The 22,066-nt window shown below is 35.9% G+C and overlaps 5 protein-coding genes across 7 annotated transcripts; 1 reads left to right on the plus strand and 4 right to left on the minus strand.

The window, feature by feature from the left end:
* Nucleotides 1–699: 699 nt before the first annotated feature.
* On the minus strand, nucleotides 700–2,313 carry LOC135134807 (cathepsin B-like). 2 transcript variants are annotated; one of them, XM_064063637.1, is made up of 4 exons: nucleotides 2,144–2,313; nucleotides 1,681–2,027; nucleotides 1,169–1,631; nucleotides 700–1,117 (listed from the first exon to the last, which is right to left on the minus strand). In XM_064063637.1, the coding sequence occupies exons 2-4, from the start codon at nucleotides 2,005–2,007 to the stop codon at nucleotides 903–905; spliced, it is 1,005 nt and encodes a 334-aa protein (XP_063919707.1). In that variant the 5' UTR covers nucleotides 2,008–2,027; nucleotides 2,144–2,313; the 3' UTR covers nucleotides 700–902. The 2 variants fall into 2 exon arrangements, with proteins under 2 accessions (XP_063919707.1, XP_063919709.1); XM_064063639.1 differs by having other exon boundaries at nucleotides 1,681–2,030; nucleotides 2,144–2,312.
* A 4,681-nt stretch (nucleotides 2,314–6,994) lies between these two features.
* On the minus strand, nucleotides 6,995–8,860 carry LOC135134806 (cathepsin B-like). Its single transcript, XM_064063636.1, has 4 exons — nucleotides 8,673–8,860; nucleotides 8,210–8,557; nucleotides 7,691–8,156; nucleotides 6,995–7,640 (listed from the first exon to the last, which is right to left on the minus strand). The coding sequence occupies exons 2-4, from the start codon at nucleotides 8,543–8,545 to the stop codon at nucleotides 7,411–7,413; spliced, it is 1,032 nt and encodes a 343-aa protein (XP_063919706.1). The 5' UTR covers nucleotides 8,546–8,557; nucleotides 8,673–8,860; the 3' UTR covers nucleotides 6,995–7,410.
* A 4,946-nt stretch (nucleotides 8,861–13,806) lies between these two features.
* On the plus strand, nucleotides 13,807–14,787 carry LOC135135470 (ribonuclease H-like). Its single transcript, XM_064064529.1, has 2 exons — nucleotides 13,807–14,364; nucleotides 14,417–14,787. Exons 1-2 carry the CDS (start codon nucleotides 13,821–13,823, stop codon nucleotides 14,437–14,439), a joined length of 567 nt encoding a protein of 188 aa, XP_063920599.1. The 5' UTR covers nucleotides 13,807–13,820; the 3' UTR covers nucleotides 14,440–14,787.
* Nucleotides 14,788–15,784: 997 nt separating this feature from the next.
* Nucleotides 15,785–17,084, minus strand: LOC135135295 (cathepsin B-like). 2 transcript variants are annotated; one of them, XM_064064318.1, is made up of 5 exons: nucleotides 17,037–17,084; nucleotides 16,645–16,986; nucleotides 16,394–16,591; nucleotides 16,108–16,333; nucleotides 15,785–16,037 (listed from the first exon to the last, which is right to left on the minus strand). In XM_064064318.1, exons 2-5 carry the CDS (start codon nucleotides 16,978–16,980, stop codon nucleotides 15,832–15,834), a joined length of 966 nt encoding a protein of 321 aa, XP_063920388.1. In that variant the 5' UTR covers nucleotides 16,981–16,986; nucleotides 17,037–17,084; the 3' UTR covers nucleotides 15,785–15,831. The 2 variants fall into 2 exon arrangements, with proteins under 2 accessions (XP_063920388.1, XP_063920387.1); XM_064064317.1 differs by lacking the exon at nucleotides 17,037–17,084 and having other exon boundaries at nucleotides 16,645–16,999.
* Nucleotides 17,085–19,688: 2,604 nt separating this feature from the next.
* Nucleotides 19,689–21,006, minus strand: LOC135135003 (cathepsin B-like). The gene is made up of 4 exons (XM_064063934.1): nucleotides 20,600–21,006; nucleotides 20,347–20,544; nucleotides 20,069–20,294; nucleotides 19,689–20,016 (listed from the first exon to the last, which is right to left on the minus strand). The coding sequence occupies exons 1-4, from the start codon at nucleotides 20,933–20,935 to the stop codon at nucleotides 19,811–19,813; spliced, it is 966 nt and encodes a 321-aa protein (XP_063920004.1). The 5' UTR covers nucleotides 20,936–21,006; the 3' UTR covers nucleotides 19,689–19,810.
* Nucleotides 21,007–22,066: the final 1,060 nt, after the last annotated feature.

Raw genomic sequence — 22,066 nt, forward strand, 5'->3', positions numbered from 1 at the left:
GAACAAAATTTCAGAGAAGTTTTTATGTAGTTTGTAAGATAGCTTTGGCAACTTTGGGGTGACGTCATCACTTCTTTTAGGGGATGTATACAAAGTTTTGCTATTATTTGAAGTAATCGATTTCGCAGTTTCAACGTTTATTTGAACGATAATAGTTATTTACATTATGAGTGCGGTAGGTAACATTTTGCAGGTTGAGGTCCTAATTTGCCACCCGACGCGAAGCGGAGGGTGGCATGGGACCGAAACCTGCAAAATGCCTAACGCACGAAAATTGTATTAAATTTTTTCGCCGACATTGATTTTATTTTAAAAAATATTTGTTTTTAAAAATATTTTTCGAAATGGAAATAATGAAGTGACAGCTTATAGACTTGACGTTTACTGAAGGAATCTATAATACCGGCAGCCACGAGATGGCGCCATGTGATTTTTTTTTTAATAATTCATTTTTTCTAATTCAAAAGGTTTGATCCAACAAAACATGATGTAAAGTAGTATTCTAGTATGTTTTCTTTTATTATTTATACAGAACTTTTTTTATTAGAGCTTCTAGAGGCTAATGCATGTTGAATTACTTTGGCACCCAAAGGCGGTAAAGCAACGGTAAATTGATATTTGGTGCGTAAAGTCATTGCTACGCGGCATGTCAAAGGTGTATGAATGTTTTATTTACATGTCAGGAGGCGAAAAAAACTATTACAACTGTTTTTTTTATTTTTTAATGTCACACATTCTTTGGTGCTTATAATAACAATTCACATTATTGATTTAAAATTAGGCAAAACGTTAACATTTAATGTTTCCAAAAGTGAATGTAGAAGTGAAAAAAACAACTTTGTTTGCAGTTAATTTAGTGAAATATCAACTTCTGGAAACCTCAATCTTTAAAAATCAATAGTTTATTTTTGCTTATAATTAGGTAAACCGGCGACGATTTCGCCCTCAATGCCGCATTCATCATGTCCTCGAAGAATTTTGAAATACCCATTATCACCCCAATCCGAATTCCAAGAATTTGCAATTAACCAGTAAGGAGTACCATTTTCGACACCCCAACCCAAAATCCTAATGGCATGGCCACCCAATTCTTCGCCTTTTACATGCTGGTAAACACCTGTGAAACAATTAATTAAAATATAAAACACACAATTAAAATAATTGGTACCGCTTTTGTAACTGAGCAAGTCTGCATAAACTAGGAAAGCTCCTTCCACTGGTCCATTAGTCATAATTTCTTTCTGAATTTGCTCCACAGCACTTGGAACAGAGTAAGATTCCTTTCCATAATGTAAATCAGTCTTGTATGGTACTTTGTAACTGTCTTCACATCTTTGCACACATTTTGGAGTGCCTCCACCTTCACTGCAAGGAGGGCGTGTACCATTCACATGATGTTCACATGGAGGAATCTCATATGGTCGACAACCTTGATTTGACCCATAACTTCCCCCAGAAACCAGTCCGTTTTTAACCCAATAGTGCCACGCAGCTCCCGGGAATCCCCCATTGCACCCCATTCCACAAGTTGCACAACATGACACCAAATCATCAGCTGAGAACCTAAAGTTGACGTCGCCTTTCGAGTGGATGCAGACTCTGTCTGACATGGCCTCGACCGCTCCGAACGCCTAAAATCGCATATTGTGCATGTTTTTCAATTTTTTTTGTAAAGTTTACCCAACATGACCCACACGATCCTTGATCTCTAATCTCGCGAATTGTTGGACAATTAGGCCATTGTTTACGAGCGTCAAAATCTGTGGGGAGTTTGACACCATCCAATTGATGAGTTTTGACTGAAGGCATGTGGTATTTGCTGTGGGGATGGACACCCATTAAGCCACGGATGTATGACATTGAGATGTTTTCGGCGAAGTTTGGTCCCGCCTTCCATGTTGTTTGTTCATTGTTTATTGAATCGATGAATTCTTGGGAGAACGGGTTCACAGCCAAAGTTGTTGCTAGTGTCGCACAAATCACAACCAACGGTAATAAGGTGTTCATTGTAAGAATTGTAGAACGATCTGCTGGAACAAAGACTTATAAATTAGTGCGTAGAAAATGTGTTCGTTATCGCTGACCCTTTTGTATCTGTTTGAGCAATTCATGATAAATAAACATAGTTCAGTGATTTACTTACAGTTTATGTTGTTTTTGTTCTCTATCAAGCAGAAATTAAGCAACTGCGAACTATTTCGGTGTACAATATTTACACAATAATTAGCATTGTATCTCCAGTATCTATCTTTATTGACTTTACTTGTCAAAGTGACAGGTATTTCTAAATAATTAAAAATTAGCCGGTAACTGGCAACACTGTAAACAGTCTTGTCAACAAATAACAATTTCTAGGATCGTAGGTGCTGCCCTCTACGGTTGGTTTAAAAAAAAACGGGAAATCGCAGAAAAACTTCTGTCAGATTTTATTAATTTTTCATAGTTTGGAACGGCTTTTTAGAATTTAGGTTAAAAAACTGCCACTTAATGTCTTTGCCATTTCTATTGAAACACCATCTGTTGATTTTGCTTAAAATTTAGCAATTGGTAACAGCTTTCGGTTGATTGACAACGGATTTTAGTTACAAAATTATGTGAATATGAACGTTGCCAAATTTACGATTAACAAATGGTGTTTCAATAGAAATGGCAAAGACTTTATTAAGTGTCAGAAATGTCAGTTACTTTTTAACAGATACTATTGTCAAATAGACAAGAATTGACATAAATTCCCAAATTCAATTTTCAATTCACATTAGGTCAAATTTCATTTCCCGTTATTTATTTTTGAAGCCAATCACATGTGACGTGTGATTGGTGATTCCACAGGTTATTCATGTCATGAGAGTTCTGTCACAGCATAGATATCAATCAGTAGAGACGGCTCGCCGTTTTTCGTGACCCGTTTTCGTGGGTGGTCGTTCGCATTATGACCGAATGAGGGCGCCCAACTGACGTCTAAAATATTTGAAATTTGGCAGTTTTGTTACAATATTTTTGCCAGTTTTGCTTGTTTAAGACTGCTTTTCCGGTAGAATTGTACAAATAGTATAAAAATGTAATTTTCACAATAAAAGGTAAAATCTTTGTCCGATGAATTTTCATATCGGATCCCTGTTGTGCGCCTTATTCTCTCCCTCGTGTTTGAAATTCTTGGAAAAGATAGTAAACGTAACACATTTTTTGTTTAAAAAGTCGTCACAAACGAACAACAACGGTGGTTATGAATAAAATAAAAACTGTAACAAATCATCGTGTTTATAAATTAAATATGGACTTTTCTTTTTTCTTATTGCGATTCACGATTATACGATTTGAGCAAACTAGACAGTTTCCAATAAATTGCCTACACCCCTACACGAATCAATTTTTGAAATTGTAAATGAAGTGATACTTTTTAAATTGGGTGGCGACATCTAGGAATAGTTTAGGCAACGACCACCCATGACGGCTTAAAATTCGGGTCAGAAAGAACAAAGGCGCCGACACGAGCTGTCTCTACTGATTGTTATCTATGCTGTGGTTCTGTGCCTAAAAAATTCAAGACGCAACCAGAAATACAATTTCAAAACCATCTTTGATATACAGTATAACCTCTATGTATAATCCGAACCCACGATTATTCGAACTTCCAGTAATTCGAAGAGAGGCTAGTTGAAGTCGGTATCTCTTTAATCCGAACAAAAACTCTGCAATCCGAACTGAACTTGAAAACATGCGCTTACTTGCAAAAATGACGCAAGATCTTCTTTCTGTACGTGTTGTATTGAATTTTTGAAATTTTTAAAAATGGTGATGTTTCAATGCTCTGAATTAATTAACTAATTCTGCAAAAAGGTTGGAGTTATCGAAGAAATGAGGCCGAAAGTGACTTCTGCGCCCCGAAATCAACAATAAAAAGTATTTAGTTAAATTTAGAAAATCGTCGAAATGGATCGAAATTTGCTAGTACTGGCTAAATAACCTACCCTCTAATAAGAAAATAAAATGCGGGTGGGCCAGGCTAGTATTTGCCAAAATAAGACTCATTTTGCCCCACCCACCCACCCTTTATTTTCTTAGAAGAGTGGGTCATCTGCCAAAATCAGTCTAATTTTAACAAGTACTAGCCACATCGACCCACCCTTATTTTCTTAAAGGATATGTCATTTGCAAAAATCAGTCTCATACTTGCCAAGATATTTTCTTAGAAGAGTAGGTCATTGACCAAAATGAGTCTTATTTTGGCAAATACTAGCCCGGCCCACCCGCCTTTTATTTTCATAGAGGGTAGGTTATTTGGCAAGTGCTAACCCCACCTACCCACCCTTTGTTTTCTTAGAGAGTAGATCATTTTCCAAAATCAGTCTTATCGTAGCGAGTACTACTAAATTTTTCTGTTTTTCGATTTTTCAATTTCTCGCTTTTTAAATTTTAATTTTTTTAATTCGTCTTTCGATTTTTGATTTCTCTGCGCAACTGAAAAAAACCTTCGATTTTTTAATTTTACAATTTTGGCAGTTTCCCGATTTCTCAATTATTTGAATTTTAAAAATATTTTTATTTTTTTAAATTTTCGATTTTTGATTTTTTGTCACCGAGATTTTGGAAGGGAGTAAAAACTAATTTTGATCAGAGATTACCATGTTTACCGTAACCATAGTCACTGCCGTAACTTTAAAACATCTGAAAATTTTGTTTCTAATTTTCAGTTTTTGGATTTTTCGATTCTTCACAATATCGGTTTGAATGAATTTGTTCTTTTAGTTAAAAAATCGAAAAATGACAAATCGTGAAAAGGAAAAATTTTAACCTGAGAACTTGAACAATTAAAATAAAAAAATTCCAAAATTGGAAAGTTAAAACTTGAAAAATCAAAATATTGGAATTAAAAACTGCAAAATTGTCAAACAAATTATTATCAAATGAAATATTCAAAAGTTGAAAAATCTAAAAACAAAAAAAAATGAAAACTGGAATTTCGAATTCGGTTTTTTAAGATTTGTTTTCTTTTTCAATTTTTCGATATTTCAGTTTTTGAATTTCCGATTAATACAGTTGTACAATTTTTTGATTTTTTAGTGTTTTTATTTTTAGCAAGTACTAGCCCCACCCACCCAGCCTTTATTTTCTTAGGAGAATGAGTCATCTGCCAAAATCAGTCTTATCTTGGCAAGTACTAGGCCCCCACCCACCCTCCCTTATTTTCTTAGAGGATGTCATTTGCCAAAATCAGTCTCATCTTGACAAGCACTACCCCGCCCACCCACCCTTTATTTTCTTAGAAGTGTGGGTCATCTGCCAAAATTAATCTTTTCTTGACAAATACTAGCCCCACCCACCCACCCTTATTTTCTTAGAGGATATGTCATTTGCAAAAATCAGTCTCATACTTGCCAAGATAAGATTGATTTTGGCAGATGACCTACTCTTTTCTTAGAAGAGTAGGTCATTTGTCAAAATAAGTCTTATTTTGGCAAGTGTGTACTATCATAGTGTAAAATTTCATTTTTGAAAAAGTTGTCTAAAAATTCTAAATAAATTCAGAGTGTTGATTCCAAAAATATAGCATGTTTATGGTAACGGAGCAATATTTTCGCAAAATTCGGTGTGAAATTCGGATTTTTTGAAATTTTTGAAAATTGCGATATTTCAATGGACGATTCTGGAAAAATGGTTTAAGTTATCCAAGAAATGAAGCCAGAAGTGACTTCTGCGGTCACAAATCTACATGGAAGTAAGTATTTAGTTAAATTTCGAAAATCATCGAGGATACTTTATTTCTGTTTAATAAAATTAAGGTTTATTTCTTGAAATTTGTTTTCAGCAGTGTATGAAGTTGTTATTCAATTCCCCGATTATCGAGGTTATACTGTACATGATAAACAAACCACTACCACATTATAAATTTTACTATCGAAATTGAAAAAATGAAAAATTTTAAGAATATTGCGATAACTTAAACATCCCGCGAAAATTTGGCATGTCGGCAATTTTTGAATTCAAGCCGCAAAGACATTACTAAACTGTAAGAGAATAATCAGACCTGAAACAAACTATTAAACCTACAAGAAAATATTAAAGCTCTCCCGTTTTTCGAGTCCACGAGCAACCGCAACATTTCAAGACCCTTTTTTCTCAAAATGGACTAGCGTTTAGATTAGTTTAAATGCCATAAATAAACTATTAACAACCTCTAGTGAGAATTAAGAAATGTGCTATAACGTAAAAAGTACTTAAGTAAAAGCAAAGAGTGAAGTCTGAGCAACTGAATTTCTTAACATGTGAAATTCAATTCAACTCATGACTATTAAATTATGTTAAAGCGAGGAACAATTGAAAAAAGAAAACTATCACTAATAATAATTAATTACAAGTCACGCATTAAAAGCAAAACGTGTCTATTTTCCCATGAATTAATTAGTACTACCAATTTAAAGAGATTGACACTCACTAATTGCCTAGAGGAGCTACCTTTAACTGAAGTTGCACATGTTTGTCTATGTTTAACGATTTTCTTAACTTATTTTTCAAATTCACATTATTTAAATGCGGTTTCGCGGTATTGTTTTTTCTCTCAACGCGAAATTTAAATTCAAACTGGGACACCACAGGATGTAACCAAATTTTGGATGTGGATGGACACACAACAGGACTTTTAATTAACTAAACTTTGGTTCTCATCTTCTGATCATCACCTTATAATTTTTTTACAATTTTTAGCTTCATAAATTATTTTCTCTATTTCAGACTAAAAATATTCTATGTAAAATACATACAAGTAAAATTTTATTAGTAATAACTTAATAATGAAACAGATGCAGATCATTGGCACGAAAAATTATACCTCTCGATTACATACGCCTACTGTGGCCGGGAAAACCATCCAGAACCCTACTTAGTTTATTTTCAAAGACATATAGAAGAAATAAATAGTTTTATTAAAAAATACAATAATATTTTCGTGGTTTAAACATTTGTTTGACGTCGAACTATAAAAAATATTTAAAACTTAAAATCTGTAGACACGTCAACTTTGCAAGTTAAACTATTCAATCCGTTGACGTAAGAATAAGTATTAATTTATAGTATACGTAGTTTAAACATTGTCATTATGTTGCTCTGTCCTTTTGACTTCAGGGAAATTAAAGATATCGTTGTTGAAACAATAAAAAATAGTTAGACTCTTTCCGAAAAAACGAAAATATATTTAAACCGATCCATATACCCTGTAAACAGTTGGACAATTTGAAACCATATTACTAAAATAGGTGCCAAAAGATCCCACTTAAAGCATATTTTTTTAACAAACATTGGACGGCTAAAATTTTGGTTCCCAAAAGTGAAAAAACTAAGTAAACCACTTTGATCGTTTTTGATAAGTCCATTACAGAAATCGCAACTTTTGGAAACCTCAATCGCCAAAAGTATTTAATCTGTTGATATTTTATTTCTATTATAAGGCACACCAGCAACGACTTGGGCCTCAATGCCGCATTCATTCACCCCGCGAAGAATTTTGAAAAATCCTTTAAGGTCACCCCAATCTGTATTCCAAGAATTTGCGACTAACCAGTAGGGAGTATTGCTTTCGACACCCCAACCCAAAATCTTAACGGCATGAGGTCCAGTACTTTTACCCTTTACGTGCTTGTAAACACCTGCAAAAAGTTTATTCAAATAAATAATAAATAAATAAAATAAATAGTACCGCTTTTGTAACTAACAAAGTCTTCATAACCCATGAAAGTTGCTTCTACTGGTCCATTAGTCATAATTTCTATCTGAATTGCCTCTACACTATTTCCGATTTTGTAAATCTCCTGTCCGAAATGTCGATCCGCCTTGTATCGAACTTCATAACCGTCTTCACATTTTTTTACACACGCAGGAGTGTCACTGGTTTGATTACAAGAAGGAGGATGTGTTGTATTTACTTTGTGATCACATGGGGGAATTTGATATGGTCGGCAACCCTTATGTGACCCATAATTTTCTCCAGAGACTATCCCCGTAGTAACCCAATAGTTCCATGCAGATCCAGTGAGTCCCCCTTTGCATCCCTTTCCACAACTTGTACAACATGAAATTAAATCTTCAGCTGAAAACCTAAAGATGTTATCTCCTTTTGAGTGGATGCATACCCTGTCAGACATGGCTTCTACCGCTCCGAACGCCTAAAATAGTCATTTTGGAGTTATTTTTCTAACGCTTTTTTTATCAAGTTTACCCAGCATGACCCGCATGATCCTTGATCTCTAATCTCCCCAATCGTCGGGCAGTAAGGCCATTCTTTACGCGCGTCGAATTCTTCAGGAATATCGATACCATCCAAATTAATGGTTTTGAGTGAGGGCATGTGGTATATGTTATAGGGATCCACACCCATTAAACCACGAATGAATGACATTGAGGTGTTTTCGTGAAAATTTTGGCCCGCCTTCCACATGGTTTGCGCATTGTTTATTGAATCGATGAATTCTTGAGACAGAGGGTTTATACTTAAAGTCGTTGCCGCTGTTCCAAAAATCACAACTACTTGTAACCAGATGTTCATTGTAAACATAATTGTAAAAATCTACAAGAAAGGTATATTGTTTTATCCGTCGATATGTGTTTCTTATCATGATTTATTTTTTATTAGTGTAAGAAAATTGTGTGATAAAATAAAAATAATTCACTGATTTACTCACAATTTGTGTTGTTAATCTCAGTACACTAAAATTAAGTAGTTGACGACTGGTTTCACTGCGTACAATATTTACATAATAATTCCCGTTCTATCTCCAACACTTATCTTTAGTTTTTTGATCAAAATAATACAAGTAATTCTATATAATTAATAATTAGATGATAATCGGCAACACTGCAATAAAATATTTTAAGCGACAATTTGAAGGTGCCGCCGTCTGTGTGGCATACGATTACATAACAAAGGCCTTGGCCTGTGCTACCAGGATAAATCCAACGTTGCCGATAAAGTCTGTCAAATTTAAAACTTTTCAAATTTAATTTAAATTTCAGCACTTTCTGTATTTGAAACTGGCTTTAAGCTGTTTTTATGTTTCAGTGGGGTGTTTGTGATTTATAGTAATGGAAATATGTAGCTGATGCTACTTCAGATTTGGAAGCAACTTTAACATAGTTAATACCTCTATATTCAACTTTATTCATATAAATTTTCGTGAATTTTACAAATGCTCTGAATATAACTATAATTTACTTATTCGTCTTGCTAAAACCTGTTAATGATCATTTCAAGATTTATGGTGGTTTAGTAACGTAACTCTTTTTAGAATTGTTTATAAACCATATCTAAAAAAAAAGTAAGTGGATCAATTTATTTTATTAAAACAAAAATGAGTTACCTAGTTTTCTTTTGATACATTTTGTTCCCACCAAAAATTTTGTACAGTTGCATTACAAGAATACGGGTGGGTGGGAGGGGTCACTTTGAAGTTTTTTAAGCCGGCCAGTTGACAAAATAAAGTTCAATTTTCATCTCACAGTAAATAAAATAAGTCAATGAAATTCAAAAGTGTAGGTGGGTAGGATCAGTTTTACATTTTTTATGCAGATTTCATTATTTATCGATATAAAATCCACTTTTCGTCCAATAAAATGACAAGAAAGCGGGTGGGTAGGCGGAGCCACTTTGAATTTTTTAAGTGTAGATTAGAGCAGTTGACAAAATAAAGTTCACTCTTCATCTCACAGTAAATAAAATAAACTAATGAAATTCAAAAGTGAAGGTGGGTGGGGCTACTATTTTTTTTATGCAGCTTCCACTATTTATTAATATAAGATCCAATTTTCGTCCAATAAAATAAGTGACCAAAAATAACACGGGTGAGTGGGCGGAGCCACCTTGAAGTTTTTAATAAGTTTTTAAGCGCAATAAAATAAGTGACCAAAAATAACACGGGTGGGTGGGCGGGGCCACCTTGAAGTTTTTTCTTTAAGTTTTTAAGCGCACATTCGACCAGTTGACAAAACAAAATTCACTTTGCAGTTTTTTAAGCCTACTTTCGACCAGTTTATCTCACAGCAAATAAATTAAGCCAATGAAATTTAAAAACGGAAGTGGGCGGCGTTAGTTCTACATTTTTTATGCAGATTTCATTACCTATGGAAATAAAATCCACTTTTCGCCCAAAAAATAATGATTGACAAGAAAACGGGTGAGTGGGCGGAGCCACTTTGAAGTTTTTTAAGCCTACTTTCGATAAGTTGACAAAGTAAAGTTCAATCTTCATCTCACAGTAAATAAAATAAACCAATTAAATTCTAGAGGTTAAGGTGGGTGGACTTACTATTGTTTTATGCAGATTTCGCTATTTATTAATATAAGATCCAGTTTTCGTCTATTAAAATGAGTGATTGAGATGAGTACAGGTGGGTGGGAGGGGTCACTTTGAATTAAATTAATCTAGTCTTGTTTTTATTTTTACATGTTTGAAACGTCGTGAAAAGTAAAAAATCTGCAGAATCAAGTTTTATAACTTGTCTGAGAAAGTGAACTTGTTTAATGGATGCTTCTTCAGGGGCGAAAGCAATTGTTCATAACAATTTAAAACGTTAAATTAAGGATTAAAAGTAATATTTTCGGAGAGTGGATCTTAAAACTTTTTAATTTTAACGACTCAGGCATAAAAACTTTATTAGCTGATAATTTTATGATAAAATATTAATAAAAGAATGAATTAACTCAAGCAATAATTCGCTGCTAGTAAAAGTGGTAGAGGATTTTTACAACTTTAATTAAGGGATAAATGTAAGGATTTTGTGTAAATCTTTATACCTTAAAAGAATATTTCCCTAAAAAATGAGAATAAAAAAAAATAGTATTTCGTCCATCAAATGGATGACTAAACGACTAGTTCTGTCAATTCGGTTGTCCTCTTTCAACCTGAAACTCAAGGAGAACGAGGTGTCGGCTCAGGAAGGGCGGACCCCTATGGAAGAGGTAGAAACCCCAGGGGGTGAAGCCTCTACCAGTGGGGGCGGGCCCGCCTGAGACATGTGCCTCGTGTCTCCTAGGACAATTATGGGATTTTTGGTTGCAGAGATGGCGCTGCAGCAGATAAATTTCATTCAGATTAACCTGCAGCATTGTCGCATGGCGACGACTGTTTTGTGTCGTCGTCTAGACAAGATGCAGAACACTATAGCAATAATCCAAGAACCATGGATTGTAAAATCCAGGATCGCAGGGTTGAGCAATTTAAATGGCACTGTTGTTTCAGGTACCACAATAGAATCTCCAAGGACATGCGTCTACATTCCGAGGAAAATTAAAGCCGTCCTCCTACCTCAGGTCAGCTCCAGGGATGTGACTGCGGTAAATGTTAAGTGTAACATAGGAAGAGGCGAAGAGCAACTGGTAATAGCATCCGTGTACTTACCACAGGGAGCACAGGAACCATGTCCAACATGGGAAATGGCGAACTTGGTGGAACACTGTGATACCGGAAATATAAACCTCATCATCGGTGCCGATGCGAATGCCCACTGTCTGTTGTGGGGGAGCAAAGACACTAATGATAGAGGAGAAACACTAGCTGAATATCTTTCATCAACAAATCTAGAGATTCTCAACCGAGGCTGCGAACCAACTTTCGTAACATCACGTAGTCAGTCAGTAATAGATATTACACTGGCTACATGGGATATCTCACAATATATAATGGGATGGCACGTCTCCAAAGAGGCGTCAGTGTCAGACCATAGATGGATCATGTATACATCAAAATGTATAGACATGGAGGCAAAGACGTACAGGAACCCTAGGCTGACGAACTGGGCTTTATACAACGAAGAACTGGACGACAGACTGGGGACCTTCGTGCAGTCTATACCAATAGAATACAGATCGACAGAAGACATAGAGAAAACCTTGACCATTATCAACGACTCTCTAATGTCAGCGTATGAGAAAAGTTGCCCCCTAAAGAAGGAAGGTCTGGGCAAAGGTACACCATGGTGGAACCGAAGGCTCAGCCTACTTCAATCGGGGCTAAGAAAACTTTTCAATAGAGCAAAAAACACTAAAAAAAACTGAAGACTGGGAAGCCTATAAAGAGCACCGGAAAGAGTTTAAGAAAGAATTAAGAAAGAGGAAACGGGAAACGTGGAGATCCTTCTGCAGCGACATAACGTCGACTGCTTCGGCCGCAAGGCTGAAGAGAGTTCTCTCGAAGGACCACACACATCAACTAGGTTTCCTAAAGAAAGAAGATGGCACCTTTACAGCCACCTTAGAAGAGTCCGCAGAACTTTTGCTGCAGACCATGTTTCCAGGCAGCACAAGGACTACCTCCCATTCCAAAAGGGATGTAGTCGGTACTCAACCTTCCCCGAAGGACTGGGCGCTGGCTGCAAAGGTAGTCACGGAGGCAAGACTGGAGTGGGCAGTGGACAGCTTTTCCCCATACAAATCTCCAGGAGTTGACGGTATTTATCCCGCCCTCCTGCAGAGGGGAATGAGCAGACTACGCCCTATTTTGTTGCCAATGCTTCGGGCGTGTCTGGCTTTCAGCTACATACCGAATGCATGGCGAAAAGTAAAGGTTATCTTTATACCTAAGCCAGGACGACAAGATTACACCTTGGCTAAATCCTACAGACCAATTAGCTTAACATCATTCTTGCTGAAAACGCTAGAAAGACTAAGCGAAAAAGAGATTCGGGAGACTGCTTTGAGCAAGCAACCTCTACATCCGAACCAACATGCCTACATCCAAGGAAGATCCACCGATACGGCCCTACACACAGTTGTAAACCGTATAGAGTGGGCGATGGAGAACAAACTCTTCACCTTAGGAATGTTTTTGGATATTGAAGGAGCGTTTGATAAAACGACCTTCAAAAGCATAGAGCTAGCCCTACGAGAGCACGACGTGGACCCTACCCTAAGTAGGTGGGTGGCCGGTATGCTGAGGAACAGGGAAGTAATGATTAATGTAGGTGGCACTGAGATCGAGGCTGTTGTAGACAGGGGATGTCCTCAGGGAGGAGTTCTCTCTCCTGTACTGTGGGATACTGTCGTTGACAGCCTGATACGACGCCTCAATGATCTTGGCTACCACACAATTGGATACGCGGACGATCTAGTCATTCTGCTAACAGGAAAAAACGCAGATACATTATGTGAGATAATGCAAGCTGCAGTAAAAATAGTCGAGGAATGGTGCAGCAGACATACCCTCTCCGTTAATGGAGAAAAGACGAAACTAATCCTGTTCACCAGGAAAAGGAAAATTGGTACACTACAGATGCCAAAAATATTTAACACAACGCTCCAACTTTCGGACGAAGTCAAATACCTGGGAGTTGTATTGGACTGGCGACTGAATTGGAAGAAGCATGTAGATGATAAAGTAGAAAAGGCACGCTCGGCTCTTTGGCAATGTCGTAGGGTGGTGGGAAGGTCGTGGGGTTTAAATCCCAAGATCGCCCTCTGGATCTACACGGCAATAGTCAGACCGATGCTGTGCTATGGAGCTTTAGTTTGGTGGCCCAGAGCCAGACAAAAAACAACAGCCCTGCAACTTGAACACGTTCAGAGAATGGCGTGTCTCAGTGTTACAGGAGCAATGAGGACCACTCCCACAGCGGCTCTGGAGACTCTTCTTTGCTTAGCACCTCTTAACCTTTACATAGAGGAAGCGGCAATGACGACGTCTCTAAGACTTCACTCTCTGGGAGTATGGAACAAGCAAGGCCGCACAACGAAGCACACTCGGATCTTAACGGAGGCGTTCAACAGAATACCCTTGTTAAGGATGGGGTGTGACCGAATGGGCACAAAATTAATATATGAGAAGGCATATAGAATATCAATGAATGATAATTCAGAAGGACGAGCCGACATAGAAATCTATGTCGATGGTGCCAAAACAGATAGTGGTTCAGGAGCTGGCATCTACTCCGAACAACTGAACGCACAAATCAGTGTACCTCTCGGCACCCACACGTCTGTCTTACAAACAGAACTGATGGGAATAATGCTGGGAGCTAGAATCATTGCTGAACGTGAAATCGGCAACAAATCAATACGCATACTTACTGACAGCAAGTCTGCACTACTAGCCCTGGACAGCTGTATGGTTCGATCCGGGCTGGTTTGGGAGTGCAGACAAACGCTAAAGTATGTAACGCAGAGGAATAGTGTGGAACTTTGTTGGATCAAAGGACACAGTGGCAACGAAGGAAACGAGAGGGCAGATGAGATGGCGAAGCGAGCCGCGCGCATGCCCTTCTGGGGACCCGAACCGGCAATCACGCCTTCGGTCGCCCTCTCGAACGAACTCGTAAAGCAATATACCCAGAGACGCCATGAGCAGATATGGGTGAAATTGAGCAGCTGTCGGCATAGTAGAGCTTGTATGGCGACACCAGACCGTAAGTTGACGAAATTTTATCTCTCACTTTCAAGGGACAAACTGCGTAAACTGGTAGGATTCCTTACGGGACATTACCAGTTTAACAAACATCTACATACGATAGGGGTGGTAACAGACCCAATCTGTCGTGGATGCAATGAAGAAGAGGAAACAGCTGAGCACATTCTTCGTGAGTGTCCAGCCCTAGCCTCCTACAGGGAATCCATACTAGGGGACATCTGGCCTAGTATGGCAAATATCAGGGAGTTTCCACCCTCTGCATTACTCAAGTACATTCAAGCAGTTGGGTGGCTTGACGAGTAGAGGAGCGGGAAAACACCCTGATATGGACTTGGGGAAGGTACAATGGGCCCAAAGGCGAGGCCTAAGTGCCGGCTGGCTACGGTCAGCCCCCATAATTTAAGAATCCAGAATCCAGAAGCGCACATTCGACCAGTTGACAAAACAAAATTCACTTTGCAGTTTTTTAAGCCTACTTTCGACCAGTTTATCTCACAGCAAATAAATTAAGCCAATGAAATTTAAAAACGGAAGTGGGCGGCGTTAGTTCTACATTTTTTATGCAGATTTCATTACCTATGGAAATAAAATCCACTTTTCGCCCAAAAAATAATGATTGACAAGAAAACGGGTGAGTGGGCGGAGCCACTTTGAAGTTTTTTAAGCCTACTTTCGATAAGTTGACAAAGTAAAGTTCAATCTTCATCTCACAGTAAATAAAATAAACCAATTAAATTCTAGAGGTTAAGGTGGGTGGACTTACTATTGTTTTATGCAGATTTCGCTATTTATTAATATAAGATCCAGTTTTCGTCTATTAAAATGAGTGATTGAGATGAGTACAGGTGGGTGGGAGGGGTCACTTTGAATTAAATTAATCTAGTCTTGTTTTTATTTTTACATGTTTGAAACGTCGTGAAAAGTAAAAAATCTGCAGAATCAAGTTTTATAACTTGTCTGAGAAAGTGAACTTGTTTAATGGATGCTTCTTCAGGGGCGAAAGCAATTGTTCATAACAATTTAAAACGTTAAATTAAGGATTAAAAGTAATATTTTCGGAGAGTGGATCTTAAAACTTTTTAATTTTAACGACTCAGGCATAAAAACTTTATTAGCTGATAATTTTATGATAAAATATTAATAAAAGAATGAATTAACTCAAGCAATAATTCGCTGCTAGTAAAAGTGGTAGAGGATTTTTACAACTTTAATTAAGGGATAAATGTAAGGATTTTGTGTAAATCTTTATACCTTAAAAGAATATTTCCCTAAAAAATGAGAATAAAAAAAAATAGTATTTCGTCCATCAAATGGATGACTAAACGACTAGTTCTGTCAATTCGGTTAATTAATCTTAAAACTTATCCTCGGAGAGTACTCTTTCGTGTTTAACGAGTGTGCTGTTAGTAAAACTTTTATTAAGTGATTTCAGTCTTTATCTATTATTTTACAGGTTAGGAAGACCAGCGTATGGATAATCTTCTATGCCACATTCGTTGTTACCTCTACGAATTTTGAAAAATCCGTTATCGCCCCATCCATTGCCCCAAGAATTTGCCACCAACCAGTAGGGAATTCCATTTTCGTCTCCCCATCCCAAAATTTTGACAGCATGGTATCCAGCATAATCTCCACTTACGTAGTAATAAACACCTGTTAATAATTATCTATCATTATCTTAAATAACAAACCATGGTTTATGATAATGGTGAGCAGAACTTACCAGACTGATAATTGTAAAAATCTTGATATACATTGTAAGTTACAGTGATGGGTCCATTGGTCATAATATCATACTGCATTTGGTCAATCGCATTATTTATGTAGTAATATGTGTTACCATAGTGTTTATCTGCGTCGTAACCAACTGGATAACCATCGTTACAACTTTGAACACAAGCTGGGGTTTGGCCGTAATCGTGGGCATCCGCTGTATACGGTCTACAACCCTGTATATAAAAAAAAATAATAAATAAATAAAATAAGCATGAGAAATAATTATAATTCACCTCATTTGAATTTAAATCACCCCCAGACACAAGACCTGTGTTTATATAATAATCAAAACCTGACGTCACGTAGCCTCCGTCACAGCTTCCGCAGCTTCCACAACATGAGAGAAGATCTTCAGCAGAGAACATGAATTGCGCAGATCCAGAGGAATGGATGCAGATTCTATCCGACATTGATTCAACTGCAGCGAAAGCCTAATGAAAGTAGATATGAGTCTTCGAATAGTATAATTTTCAAAAATTTTTACCCAGCAAGAGCCACAACCGCCTTGGTCTCTAATGCGGTTTAAAGAGTCACAATAGGACCACTGTTGACGGGCATCGAAAAACTGAGGGATATCCTGAAGGTTTACTTGATGCGTTTTTCTAACGGGTTGGTAGTTAGGATCTGGATGGATACCCAAAACGCCATTAAGTTTGTACAAATATTCGTTGGTTGTGTTTTCTGGAAAATTGCGTCCAGCGACCCAGCTGGATTGTTTTTGGTTTATGGATTCGATGAAGTCAAATGAAAGCGTGTTAATTTCTGCTGGGGTAGCAGAAATTGCGCCTACTAAAGTGATGCAAAGCACAAGAATTTTCATGTTTGCCTGAAAAAATAAATTTAGGTGATTGATTTACATTATTAGAGCTGTCTTACCTTTATGGATTAGAGAAACAAGTTGGAAATGTGCTGGGTAATAGCTCTTTTATATTGAAGTTGGTGCCCATTTTTATCATTTTTAAAGATATATACTTATATCTTGACTTTTAAAAAAGTGAGATACAATTGTATAATTTTTCTACATGTGTGATATCAGTATAGTAATTGATTTTATTTTAGATTCTGCAAAGTCAGTTGTGGTAACAACGCATACATATAACATGTTTACAAATTTGTATTTAGACATAAGTGACAGATCTGTTTAAGAGCTTTTTAAAAATGACACATTAAACCCGTTTTTAAAACGAATTGATTTTACTAAACAAATGCAGATATTTCCTTTTTATCCTTAGTCCCTGTGTGAATTTCTAGAAACATTGTAACATTCTGAGTAACAGACACTTTTAGCATGACGTTGTTGGATATTTTGTCACTTATGATTTACTTGTAACTGAGTAACATAATTATATATTTACCACAATGCTATTCGTAACCTACATCTTGCGAAAACTGTCTATTAAGTTTATTTTTGGCAAAAAGCCGATCAGTCATCTGAAAAATTTATTAGATAAATCTTTATAGAAAAACTTATTTAAGACGTATGGAGTCTTGGTGTAATTCCTAAGGGAACGATCTATTTGGGGCAAATATATGGATTACTTCATATAAAAACAAATATATTTTTAGGTGGAATTCTATTTTTGGTGGATGCGCTGGGTTGAAATAGTTGATTAAAAATATCGTGGTTACTAGCTGAAATAATTATAATCGAAACGATAAAACTGCAGCAAAATAAAAAACAAGAACATAATAGGTATCTAAAAAAATTCTTGAATGAATTTTAACGTATCCTTGTTTGGAGTTATGTCCTTTAATATTGGTAGTAATGAAATAATAGTATATTATATAACAAGGGAGTGAAAGTTTATAATTCACCCAAAAGGATTAATTGACACCTGTAGTATCTCGGGAAATATGCAATTTTTTGGGCTTCCAAGGCACGTTTTTACAAAATAATTTCACAAAAGATTTCCATTTGAAAATAATAATTTCTAGGAATGACAAAACATTATCAGTGCCAACAACGCAATTATTGTCATGGTAATTGAATTTATTTCTATTTAATCCCTAGGGATTTTTTTACATTTACTCCCTTGGGAACAAATGGATCACTTTGGTTCCGAAAAATAGCTATCGAAGAAATGATGCCGAAAATAACTTCTAGAGGTCAAAATCTATAAGAAAATGTCTTTACTCAAGTTCAAAACTTGTTGAAAATCGGTTGAATTTTTTTTCTTTTGAAACAATTACCAAAAAATTTCCAAAAAAATTTAGGATGTAGATTTCGTCGTACTGATTCTAAAAACATAGCCTATCTATGGATTTGAAAAATATTTTTTAAAATAAAAAAAAAGTCTAATAATTCCATAGTAGACCAGTTTCTAAATATTTTGTCCAGTTTTTTGGATTCATCTTTCAGAATTATTGTACAAACAATAATGTTGATTATAAGTATATGTAATATATTTTTGTATTTCAGCTGTCAATTAGTATCCACGTTGCCACTTTATCTTCTTAAAAGAAAAAAAAAAAATACTGTAATTGTTGAGTACTTCTTTCACATGTATATATTAATTTAATCAAATTTGTTCTACGTATTTTATCAAAAATACGCAGTTACCTTAAGAGCGAACGTTTAAAGATTTTAATCTTGATAAATTAATTACGATAGCTCACTATAGTTTATTATTTTGACAAAACATGAAGTACAATTAGATCAGATAATATTGTCTACATTTAAAAATCATAAAAATGTGTTGTATCATGTGTCAATGAGTAAAGTGGTTATTTAATGCGTAGATAATTGTTTTATTTAATTTTCTGTTTAAATTTTTGTATTAATATAATTATACCTAATAATAATAATTTTAGTTATGTTTGTTATTTTTAGTATTTGCACATTCCCATCAGATTCTTTTGTGTTTGTTTCTGTTATATACTTACTTTGCTCTGGCACTCGACATTGACTTGAACTTAGTTAAAACTTGGGAGTCAGAAAAAACTCGTCTCTATTTGATGATTTAATTAATTTAAAATAAAGACAATTTTTTTCCGACTCACAGAGTTTTAACTTTTGTCATTTACGTATTTCACTTACCCCAGATAAATTTTGTAGATTGTTTCTGCACAGTTGTGGAGAACATTTGGAAGTAATGGTAGAATTTTGTCAAAAAGGAGAGGTATGCTATTCTGGAAAGGAAAATCACCAATAACTGTCAATCAAATGGTAAGTTCTCCCCTCTCGAGGTTTCGGAAATAAGTCATATTACACTAATTACACTCGTTGAGGCGGAATGTGGCGTCGAATGTAATTTATTTTTGTTTAGACAATTCATCCTGGGTGAAATTATAAAAAAATATAGGTCCCTTTAATTTTAACACATGTTTTCAAATATGATTTTGAAACTATTTTTGATATTTCATACTATTTTTAAAAAATGTACCCAAACGACCAAAAAGTGAGTAGTTTAACTAAGTATGTTTTACTTCATACTTTTGAAGTGAGTAACCCTGTATGTGGAGATCGTGTTTCAGAGGCGTGGGAAGTTCTCTCTAAATCCATTCAGACCAGTTTTTTTTTAATCAAAATTTTGCATTTCTTGTTATATACTTTACTGCACACTTTACAACATACCGTAACATGAAACAATTTTATAATTTTTACAAATGCATCAAACAGTTTAATAACTATCAAAAAATATCCATAACTTTTACAATTTTGGCAAAACAGCATACGGATTATATTCAATACCGCACTCGTTGTATCCACGGCGCATTTTGAAAAATCCGTGGTCTCCCCAATCAGCTCCCCAAGAATTAGCAATCAGCCAGTAAGGAACTCCACTTTCAGTGCCCCATCCGACAATCTTAACCACATGATACCCAACACTGTTTCCGCTTACGTAACTATACACACCTGAAAACATACCATAGCAATCGAGCACAACAAAAATGCGAATAAGTATTACCCGACTTATAGTTGTAAAAATCTTGGAATACCTCAAAATTGACAATTAGAGGTCCATTAGTCATAACTTCATACTGAATTTGGTCAATGTCACTGCTCACGACGTAATCGTCGCTCCCGTAATGTTTATCCGCGCTGTAGCTCGTCGAATAACCACTACGACAACTCGCGCTGCATGCTGGTGTGTCACCGTCACTAAAGGCATCTGAAGTGTACGGTCTGCAACCCTAGTAAAACATACCTCTACCTTATGTTGCAACAGAGTGATTAACAACTTACTTCATTAGAATTTACGTCACCACCGGAAACCAGACCTTGATTAATGTAAAAATCAAGAGCCGCCATCATGTAACCGCCTCCACAGTCTCCGCAACTAGTGCAGCATGAGAGGAGATCTTCAGCCGAAAAGAAGAATTCGGTAGATCCAGAAGAATGGATGCAGATTCTGTCGGACATCGACTCAACAGACGCGAATGCCTTGAAACATCATATTCTAATAAAAACTGCAAATTTTTGGTTGTGGAATATTTACCCAACAAGAACCACACGCTCCTTGGTTTCTTATTCTGTTCAAAGATTCACAGTTGGGCCATTTTGTTCTAGCGTCGAAAGTGTCAGGAATCTCTTGAAGATTTACTTTGTGAACAACTTTCTTGGGTTTGTAGTTAGGGTCCGGGTGGAGACCAAGGAATCCATTTAGTTTGTACAGGTACTCATTAGTTGTGTTTTCGGGGAAATTGCGGCCGGCCACCCAGTTAGACTGTTTTCGGTTGATCAGATCGATGAAGTCTTGTGAAAGTGTATCTGTTTTTATTGTAGACGCAGAAACTGCGGCTATTAGAAGCGCGAAGCTGAAGAAAATCTTCATTGTTGTTTGGTGCGTCTTATAGTCTTTACCTATATGATTAACTTAATAAAACTAATTGACTGCGAAAAAAATCTGCGTGTTGTCCTTTTATAAAAATATTATCTTCGTCAAATTTTATCGATACTTATGTATAATAGATATATCCACTTGTTCTGAGATTGATTTTAGGGTAATTTGAAGATCCTTATGTCGAATAATGTCCACTGATTTATTGTTAAAAATTGAAAATCAGATTATTACATATGTATTTGTACAGCAATAATGATAGTAGAGTCCAGTCAGTCATTTCTGTTTTTAGATACATTTGAAAACTGAAAACAGGTATTTTCTACAGACTGATGATAGTTAAATGATTAATGATTATATTATATCTGAACAAAACACTTGAATTCTTTGCGTCATATGAACAGAATGTAATCTAACATTCAAGTGTACAACAAAAAGAAACATTTATGTTTAGTCTTTTCCAAATCACGCCAACTTAATCAAACTGATGATCTTTTATTGATAAAGAATCTTTGTTATGTCAATAAGTGTTAAAATTAATAAACTTGATCTGAACATAAACCAAAAAATACTTTTTGTGTAACGCTGTAATTTTTGAAAACTATAAATTAGAAGCAATTGTTTGACCGTTCACTCGATTTTCCCGCATAGTGCGTTCGAATCAAAGGCAGTGGCGGAGGATGGGTGATTAAACTACCATACATTAATGAATTCAGAAAACAAGGTCTACAAGATTTCTAAAAAAATTAAACAATCATATACTTCAGGGGTGAGGGAAGTGACGTAGAAATAACCTTCGACCAATTTTTTTACATTAACATTGATAAGAAAATTTAAGCCACCAGATACTACAAAATATGTTTATTTGTGTGAAATTGATAAATTTAAGCTTTGTAGGCCAGCTTATATGGCAATTAAATCAATTTTACTGACATATGTGTACTGACGTATGACTCATTTGTTTTGTTTCAAAAACTGGGAAGAATCTTCCAAATTTTTAACTACCGGGTGACTATTAAGCAAATTTTTGTGTTGGTAATTCTGAATAATTGGCAGCAATGTTAATATGTCAGTCCACAGTTGTCATTTTGACATGAGCACGCGTAAGAAACGTACTGAGTAGAT

The sequence above is a fragment of the Zophobas morio genome, unplaced genomic scaffold, assembly GCF_036711695.1.
Source record: "Zophobas morio isolate AGI-343-1 ecotype UQ-CSIRO unplaced genomic scaffold, CSIRO_AGI_Zmor_V1 ptg000024l, whole genome shotgun sequence".
Lineage (NCBI taxonomy): Eukaryota > Metazoa > Arthropoda > Insecta > Coleoptera > Tenebrionidae > Zophobas > Zophobas morio.